Raw genomic sequence first — 10203 nt, 5'->3', positions numbered from 1 at the left:
CCAGTGGATAGAGGAGTTACTCCATGCAGGAACATACAAAACAAAGTAAAACCCTAAACTTAAAAATGCAGACAGAATCAACTCAATTAGATGTCAGTATGCCATTCAGTTTACATTCCTTTTTCAGGATATGGATGCTGCTGGCAAAAATATCCCCTAGATATCTTTTAAGTGCTTAAGACCAGAAATTAAATCACATTGTCCAACCTAGCATAATCATTTGTATTAAGTATTTGCCTTCAATGTTTGCCTTTGCCAGTAATGACTCAGTTTTTAGTTTCATAGCTCATCCAATGCAAATGCTGAATCACTCTATACAAAATAAAAATCCATGCATTTGACTGGAAAAAAATAAAGAGTACAAAATATCATTAAATAATCAAGAAAATATTTTATTGCTAAATTTAATACAGTAAAATTTCAAATTGTTGATAGTTACATTTGCTAAGCTAAATCTACCTTAAAAAGGATCCCAAAAAGTTGCTATTTTTACTGTTTTCTTACAAGCACAATAATCAAGTTAGTCTGATCAGAATCGGAATCTAGACGACCATAATCTAGAATCTAGAGTAGAATGGTCCGTTTTCTAATCATATGCACATCATGAGCTGTCTTAAGAAAAGCAGTGCATCCTGCATATGTCACTTCAGAAATTATTTAACAAGGTAAGCTATAAAGTGTGGGTGACAGGATGGAGATACGTCTCCACCAAAGGAGGTGTAAGTTGCTTCTTCCCTCTGCTAGCCAGCAGATCACAGGTCATCCTTGGGCAAGGTGTAACATCTGATTATCGCCACCCCCACCCCCCCAACCCCTGCACCATGATCAGGGTCATGTGAAGCCTTGGGAGCAGTTGGTGGATGGTCATTTGAGCGACTGGTGCATATCACAAGTCCTGGTTATGCAGCCGCTGATGCCAGGCAGACAACCTCTGAAGACGACTGATAATGGCTGAGGTCTCCCATCTTGTCAAGCCACTGTCCAGGGGAATGCAATGGTAGACCACTTCTGTAGCAAAATTATCAAGAACAATCATGGTCAAAGACCATCATTGCCACGTCATATGATATTGCACATAATGATGATGAGATACTGTATAAAAACAGGAAAAGAGAATTTTCCCACCACTAAGCACATCTTTCCCTCCCTCCCACCTTCTGCTTTCCACAGGTATCACTCCCTACAAGACTCCCTCGTCCACTCATCCCCCCCATCCCTTCCCACCGATCTTCCTCCCGGCACTTATCCTTGCAAGTGGAACAAGTGCTACACATACCCTTACACTTCCTCCCTTACCACCATTCAGGGCCCCAAACAGTCCTTCCAGGTGAGGCGACACTTCACCTGTAAGTCGGCTGGGGTGATATACTGCGTCCGGTGCTCCCGATGCGGCCTTCTATATATTGGTGAGACCCGACGCAGATTGGGAGACGGCTTTGCTGAACGCCTACGCTGTGTCCGCCACAGGAAGCAAGATCTCCCAGTGGCCACACATTTTAATTCCACATCCCATTCCCATTTCGATATGTCAGTCCATGGCCTCCTCTACTGTCGAGATGAAGCCATACTCAGGCACTTTATATTCCGTCTGGGTAGCCTCCAACCTGATGGCATGAATTTTCATTTCTCTAACTTCCCTTAATGCTCCTCCTCCCCTTCTTACCCCACCCCTAATTTTTATTTTTAATATTTTTTTTCTCCTTTCCTCTTACAATAACTCTTTGCCTGTTCTCCATCTTCCTCTGGTACTCCCCTCCCCCTTTCTTTCTTCCAAGGCCTTCCGTCCTATGATACTCCCCCTTCTCCAGCCTTGCATCCCTTTTGCCAATCAACTTCCCAGCTCTTCGCTTCATCCGTCCCCCTCCTGTCTTCTACTATCATTTCAGGTCTCCCCCTCCCCTTCCCACTTTCAAATCTCTTACATCTCTTTTCTCCGTTAGTCCTGACGAAGGGTCTCGACCCAAAATGTCAACTGTACTTCTTCCTAGACTGGCCTGCTGAGTTCCACCAGCATTTTGTGTGTGTTACTTGAATTTCCAGCATCTGCAGATTTTCTTGCGTTTGCGTTATCAATGACAGAAATATCTTTACACAGAGTAATACACAAGGATACATATTAAAGGTCAGGAGTATCCCTATAAGTAGAAATTGGATTCCTATCATGTTACGATAGTCATGGGTGATTTCAATTTGCAGGAAGATTTGGAGAATCAGTTTGGTGCTGGAATCCAGGAGAAGGCCTTCAGAGAATGTCAATGCCAATGATATTGCTTTTTAGAGCAGCTTGAGGTTGAGCCCACTCAGAAAAAAGGCAATTTAGGATTGGGATTTATGTCATTAACCAGATTTGATTAGGGAGCTTAAGGTAAAGGAACCCTTGGGAGGAAGTGATCATAATATGACAGCATTCACTTCACCCTGCAGTTTGAGAAAGAGAAACCAAAGGCAGTATGGCAGTGCAGTAAAGTCAGATATGGAGGCATGACAGATGAGCTAACCAAAGTTGCTTGGAAGGGACACTAGCAGGGATGACAGCAGAATAGCATGGATGATGTTGCTGGAGGCAATTTGGAGGTGCAGGATAGATACATCTCAAATGTGAAAAAGTCTGCTAAAGGGAGCAAAAGGCAACTGTGGCTGACAAGGGAAGTCAAAGATCAGATTTGAGCATGAGAGGGGATAAAATATGGCAAAAACTACTGAGAAGCTAGAGGTTTGGGAAGCTTTTAAAAAGCAACAGAAGGCAACTTAAAAAAGCAACAAGGAGAGAAAAGATGAAATATGAAGGTAAGCTAGAAAATAATATTAAAGAGGATACCAAAAGGTTTTTCAGATATATAAAGAGTAAAAGAGAGGCGCGAGGAGGAATCAGACCGCTGGAATATGATGCTAGAGAGGTAGTAATAGGGCACAAAGAATTGGCTGATTGACTCGAAGTATTTTGCTTCAATCTTCACTGTGGAAGACAAGAGCTGTATGCCAGAAATTAAAGGAAGTCACAGGGCAATTGTGAGTGTAGTTGCTATTACGAAGGGGAAGTTGCTTGGGAAGCTGAAAGACCTGAATGTACATCCCAGGGTTCTGAAAGAGGTAGCGGAAGAGATTGCGGAGGATTTGGGGTACCTGATAAAATAGGCTGAAGTCAGCATGGCCTGCTTAAGGGGAAAATTTATCTGACAGGTCTGTTTGAATTTGAGGAAATAACATGCAGTGTTGACAAAGGAGAATCAGTGGATGGTGTTTACTTGATTTTCAGAAGGCCTTTGACAGGATGTCACATACAAGTCCATGAAGCAAAAGAAGAATGTGTGGTATTACAGGAAAGATACTAGCATGGATAAGTAGATTGGCTGACTTACAGGAAAGGAAGAGTGGGAATAAAGGGGCTGCCAGTGACTAGTGGTGTTCCATAGTGGCTGGTGTTGGGACTGCTTTTTTTCACGAATGATTTGGACGTTGGAATTAATTGATCTGTGGCCGGGTTTGCAGGTGATATGAAAACAGGTGGAAGAGCAGGTAGTGTTGAGGAAGCAGGGAATCTGCAGAAGGACTTCGATAGATTAACCGAATGGGCAAAGAAATGTCAGATGGAATACAGTGTCAAGAAGTATATGGCTTTGTACTTTGCAAGAAGGAATAAAGGTATAGTCTATTTTCTAAATGAGAAGAAAAATCAAAAATTAGAAAGGGAATTGGGAATCCTTTGCAGGATTCCCTGAAGGCTAACTTGCAGGTGAGTTGGTGGTATGGAAGGCAAATGCAATGTTAGCAGCCATTTCAAGAAGACTAGAATATAAAAGCAATACTGTAATGTTGATGCTTTAGAGGTTATTATTCAAACTGCATTTGGGGTATTGAGAGTACTTTGGCCCCTTATCAAAGGAAGGATATGCTGTCTTTGGAAAGGATCCAGAAGAGGCTCATAGTAATGTGATCCAGGCAATGAAAAGGTTAATGTAGGAAGAGCATTTGATAGGTCTGGGCCTGTACTCACTGCAGTTTAGAAGAATGAGGAGGGTTTCTGATCGATTCTAGTGAATATTGAGAGAGTGGACATGGAAAAGATCTTTCCTATTGTAAGAGCGGGGGGATTGTTCTGGGGCCAGAGGGCACAGCCTCAGAATAGAAACATGTCCATTTTGAACAGAGATGAGGAGAAATTTCTTTAGTTAAGGGCGGTGAATCTGTGGAATTCGTTGCCACAGATGGCTGTTGAAGCTAATCATTGGCTATATTTAAAGTAGAGGTTGATCGGTTCTTGATTTGTAAGGACATCAGTCTTTATGGGGAGAAGGCAGGAGAATGGGGTTGAGAGGGATAATAAACAGCCATGATGGAACAGCAGAGCAGACTGAATGGGATGAATGGCCCAATTCTGCTCCTATGTCTTATGGTTGAATAAACAACATCAGTTCAAATGTTGATTCAGTTTTTGATATAAAGACAATAATAAATCTTAACAACAAGGAAGAAGTAATTTGGGCTATTCTGTCTATTTCACTTTAACAGCCTTTGGTAATTAGGAAATTTCTTTGTCTGATTGAAATTTTCTGCTGCATGCCTTTTCCAGCAATTTCCACTTTAGATCTGTGGACCAGCTCTCTCACCTCAAGTCTGAAGTTTGTAGGTTCAAGTCCTACTCCAGCAGCTTAAGCATAAAAATGTACAATAGTATGCACCAAGGTACCATTAGTAGCGTTGTCTGCGGGGTGAAGTAAAAAAAATGCTGAATAAATGTAGATATTCCTTTCTTCATTAACTACCCAAATGTAAGCCATCCTTGATTCAGCTCACATTCCTCAAAAACAGATTCTTTATCCACACGTGAACAAAATCTAACTATACAATATTGGCGATATAAACACTTGCATTCTTGTAGCAGGACAAATAGAAACATAGAAAACCTACAGCACAATACAGGCCCTTCGGCCCACAAAGCTGTGCCAACATGTCCTTCCTTAGAAATTACCCAGGGTTGCCCATAACCCTCCATTTTTTTAAGCTCCATGTACAAATATGTCACAAATTGTCTGCAATTTGGTCCAGAGCCTTCCAGTGTCAATGTTTCTAATAAACAATGTTCACACTGAAGATAGAGTGAGAATCCTTTACACAGAACTTGGGTTTATTATCGTATCCGTAGTCAGCAGGTAATCTGCAATAAATGTTGGCAAATATGATAGGGGGATCCATAGTAGTTTTGCATCAATGCCGGCACTGTACCGAGTCCTTGGGTACTTGGCTGATAGAGCATGTTCCATACACCACACCACCAGGGAAAGATCTGTACTCGACAATAATTTCACTAGTTTCTCCCGTCTGACAACCGCTGTGAATATCCAAAGCAAAGTGTTAGTGGGGTAGACTTTAATGAATCACAAATAAACTAATTTGGGTGGTATATGTTTAAAATCTCATACAATAATGGAAAGTGCTTTATAATATGCAGGTCTATCATCTCTAATGAGAAAAGGATGGCTAACGTTGCTGTTACACCACAGCAGGATTATGAATTTCCTCACTCCATCCCTCCCCACCATTGAGCATATCTACATGGAGCACTGTTGCAGCCTCAGGGACCCCACCACCCAGCCCATGCTCTGTTCTCACTACTGCCACTAGGAATGTGGTGCGGGAGTCTCAGGACTCACACAAGGTTCAGGTTCTATTACCCCTCAGCTATGAGGCTCTTGAAACAACATCACTTGCCCTGTCATTGAAATGTTCCCACAGTCAATGTACTGACTTTCAAGGATTCTTGATCTCATGTTCTCTATATTTATTGCTTATTTATATTTTATTATTATTTCTTTCATTTTGTATTTGCACAACTTATTGTCTTCTGCACTCTGGTTGAATGCCCAAATTGAGTAGTCTTTCATTGATTCCATTATGGTTATTATTGTACAGATTTACTGAGTATGCCCATGGGACAATAAGGGTTGTATCTGGTGACATATGGTGTATATACTTTGATAATGATATATTTTGAACTTTAATTAAATGGATTTCCTTACTGAAATTTCAGTCATAGTCATGGAGAGATACAACATGGAACCAAGGTCTTCGACCCACTGAGTCTCCATTGACCAAACATTACCCATTTACACTAAACCCTGAGGTGGTGGGGTGGAGATACATCTCTACCAAAGGAGGTTTAAGGCACTCCTTCCCTCTGCGAGCCTGCAGATCACCCTTGAGCAAGGTGTAGCACCCGCTTAGCCTCCCTGATCAGGGTCAAGTGAAGCCGTGGGTGCAGGTGGTGGATGGTCGTTTGAGCAGCTGGTGCAGATCACAAGTCCTGGTTATGCAACCAAGGACAATAGGCAGACAATCTCTGAAGAGTATTGATAATGGCTGGGGTTATCTGTCTTATAAAGACACTGCCCAGAAGAAGGCAATGGCAAAACCACTTCCAAGAACAATCATGGTCTTGGAAAGACCATGATTGCCCACATCATATGACATGGTGCTTAACGAACAGTGGGTATATGAAATGAGTTCCCAGAGGAACCTGTAGAGGGCAGATGCAATTACAATGTTTAAAACATTTAGATAAATACATGGAGGTAGAAAGCCTTGAGAGACAAGGGCCAAATTAGGCAAATGGGACTAACTGAGTTAGAGATCATGGTTGACATGATCTCCAAAGGGCCTGTTTCGATGGTGAATAACTCTGATTCTATGGATGATTGGGCCAACGGATCTGTTTCGATGTTCTATAACTCTGACTCCATGAAGCTAGAACTGTTGTGAGAAAATACTGTATGCCTCCATCACTTTCTCAGCACTGAGCTCCAGATTGCAACCACACTCTGATGAAAATTTCTTTTCTCAGATCCCTTCTAATCCTCTTAGTTTTCACAATGAAACTGTGCCTTCAAGTTTTAGATATCTTTTCCTGCTGTCTCCCCATATCTATAGCTAGGCCGCCTAAGACTTTTGCACAGTACAGTAGTTATTTTAAGTATTGCACCAATACTGCTGCCGCAGAAAAAAATTCAAATGTCATGACGTGAATGATGATAAACCTGAGTCTGATATGGGTCTCTATTGCAGACTGAGATAGGGTAGGAGGCAGGGAGAGGGGAATCATGGTTGGGAAAAGGGGAATGGAGAGGGGCGGGAGCAGGCAGCACCAGACAGACATTCTGTAATGATCAATAAACCAATTGTTTGGAATCAAATGAGCTTGCCTGCAGTCTCTGAGGTGGAGTGTGTGAAACTGCACCACCCCCCCACCCCAGCACTCCTTCTCTGCTACCTGTCCCACACCCCTCCCGTGGCACTCTGCCCTCTCCATTCCCAACACCCTTTGCTCCCACCAGATTTACAAACTTGTTCTCGACTCCATGTGGACAAATACAGTACGGTGTAAAAGCCTTGGGCACCTTAGCTATATATTTCTGCCTAAGCCTTTGCCCAGTACTGTACCTCTCACTGGCCTCCCCTTAGACTCCTCTGCTCCAAGGAAACCAAACCCGGGAAATCCAATTTCTCCTTCCAACTAAAATATTCCATTCAGACAACATTCTGGTAAATCCTTTCTGCACAGTTTCCAGTCTAATCACGTCCTAACAATTTAGCACGTGACTAACTGCACAAGACAAGTGATCTAGTGACCCTCTGCAACAGAGTCATTAATATCCCTATTCAAATGTGCATACATGCAAACTTCAAAATTATTATTAATTCCATGGAGGAATGATGCTGAAAACTAATGGTTTCATGATCGCTAAACCTGCGAAAGCAAGTTCCAGAGTCCTGAACGGTTCTACCTCATTTCGTACTTGCATAGATCGAGTCTATTTCGGATAGCAATTAATCATCAGAGGTGCCAAGGCATACCTTCTGATTTGCTACATGGTTTAATGAACTACAGTACTTAAACATGTGACCATTATGCAATATTGTTCTCATACAATTGCTCTTCAAAACTAGCCATCTAAGAAAGGAAATGACTAAAACTGATTCAGAATCATAGTTATACAAAAGCACAGCACAGAATCAGGCCCATTGGCCAATCTAGTCAGTGTAGAACCATTTAATCTGCCTACCTCCATGGACCTGCACCAGAACCATAGCTCCCCATACCTCCACCATCCATGTACCTACCCAAACTTATCTTAAATGTTGAAATTCAGCTCGCATCCAACACTTACACTGGCAGCTCATTCCACACTCTCTGAGTGAAGAAGTTTCCCTTCACAACTCTATGAGTGAAGTAGTTTCCCTTCATGTTCTCCTTAAACATGTCACCTTTCTCCCTTAACCCATGACCTCTTGTAGTCATACCCAACCTCAGTGGAAAAAGCCTGCTTGCATTTACCCTAATTATACCCCTTATAATTTTGTATAACTCTATCAAATCTCCCCTCAATCTTTTACGTTTTCTGCTCCCAAGTTTAAGACAAACTGAATCCTGAAAGATTACGAGTCTGTGAAGATCTTCATAATAAGCTTCAATTAATTCAAAATGCACTTCCATAAAATATAGCAGCAGGCCTTTCAGACAAAATAAGAATTAACTTTTTTTTTTACACGAACTTCAGGTTTCTAAAATTACTCAACAAATATCATAGTACACTTCTTATTCATAATTTTTAGTATTAATCTTCAATAATTATTTTAATGGCCTACCAAAACAAAGTCAATAATAAAATGCTTGTGCCTAATGTAATTCCCAGGGCTATGGATTCATTTTCTATTAAGCTGAGTAGGTGTATATATCTTACATTGTATTAAATCGTCTTCTCCGTACTCTTTTCTCACATCCGGTGGGAGATCATCCCAGAGGCATTCCTTTTCATGACGATGTATTTCACAGTTGGTCATTCTGGTTTCAAAGGTCCCGGGTTCAATACAAGCAACTTTTATTCCAAATCTCTTCATGTCACGCCTAAGCAAAAGCAAATTTAGCATAGATGAGAAATGGTTTGGTTGTATAGCTGTACTGGAGTGGAAAATATTATTCAATGCCATTAATAAAATTTGTTAAGGTACTCTTCCTGTTTTTGTACTTTTGCAAAGGTGAGGCTGCAATGTGCCCTTACCAAATGCACCCTCATGACACTGCAGGATGGCACAGAACAGGAAAATGGTGGTACCTAGAACCTGAATTTTACTGTTGATTATGAGGTAATGAGGTGGCACAATAGTGCGGTGGTGAGCACAATGTTTTACAGTACAGGTGATCCAGGTTCAATACCCACCACTGCCTGGGATGAGTTTGTACGTTCTCCCCGTGACTGCGTGGTTTCCTCCAGGTGCTCCAGTTTCCTCCCACAGTCCTAAAATGTACCAGCTGGTAGGCTAATTGGTTATTGTAAATTGTCCCGTGATGAGGCTAAGATTAAATTAGGGGATTGCTGAGGGGCACGGCTCGAAGGGTCAGAAGGGCTAATTGTGTCAGCATGAGCTAATCAGTCTGATGGCCTAGTGGAAGGAGCTGTCCGGAGCCTGTTGCTCCTGGCTTTTATCCTGTGGTACCGTTTCCCAGATGGTAGCTGGAACTGTTTGTGGTTGGGGTTACTTGAGTCCCCAATGATCCTTCGGGCCCTTTCTACACACCTGTCTTTGTAAATGTCCTGTATCATGGGAAGTTCACATATACAGATGCACTGGGCTGTCCACACCACTCTCTGTGATTGAGGGAAGTACAGTTCCCATACCAGGCACTGATGCAGCCAGTCAGGATGCTCTCAATCGTGCCCCTGTTGAAAGTCCTTAGAATTTGGGGGCCCATACCAAACTTTTTCAACCATCTGAGGTGAAAGAGGTGCTGTTGTGCCTTTTTCATCACATAGCCGGTATGTACAGACCACGTGAGATCCTCGGTGATGTGTATGTTGATGAACTTAAAGCTGTTCACCCTCTCAACCCCAGATCCATTGATGTCAATAGGGGTTAACCTGTCTCCATTCCTCCTGTAGCCCACAAGCAGCTCCTTTGTTTTTGCGACATTGAGGGAGAGGTTGCTTTCTTGACACCACTGTGTCAGGGTGATGACTTCTTCTCTATAGGCTGCCTCGTTATTATTTGAGCTTAGGCCAATCAGTGTAGTGTTGTTAGAAAGTGTAAAGGAAAGTCACATCGGAATTGATTGCATATATAAACCTCATCTGATCTGAGACTCAAATTTAAAATACGTTGGTTAAAATTGGACAATCGAAACAAGAAGCATAAATGTATTGTCAGGTATTT

At 42.0% G+C, this 10203-nt stretch overlaps 1 protein-coding gene across 5 annotated transcripts in view; it reads right to left on the bottom strand.

Moving 5' to 3' along the window:
• Positions 1-413: 413 nt before the first annotated feature.
• The window catches only part of LOC134348652 (dehydrogenase/reductase SDR family member 9-like), a 37536-nt gene continuing 27746 nt past the window's right edge, over positions 414-10203 (bottom strand). For 2 of the 5 annotated variants that reach the window (XM_063052378.1, XM_063052379.1), the window contains exons 4-5: positions 8736-8899; positions 414-5329 (exon numbers count right to left, since the gene is read on the bottom strand). In XM_063052378.1, the coding sequence (XP_062908448.1) occupies positions 5109-5329; positions 8736-8899 (385 nt within the window). In that variant the 3' untranslated portion in view covers positions 414-5108. The remainder of the gene's footprint in view (positions 5330-8735; positions 8900-10203) is intronic. The other 3 variants (XM_063052381.1, XM_063052380.1, XM_063052382.1) reach the window with 3 other exon arrangements.

This window comes from Mobula hypostoma, chromosome 6 (assembly GCF_963921235.1).
Source record: "Mobula hypostoma chromosome 6, sMobHyp1.1, whole genome shotgun sequence".
NCBI classification, from domain to species: Eukaryota; Metazoa; Chordata; class Chondrichthyes; order Myliobatiformes; family Myliobatidae; genus Mobula; species Mobula hypostoma.
Note: the sequence above shows the minus strand (reverse complement) of the source record. Positions and strands in the feature narration are given on the sequence as shown.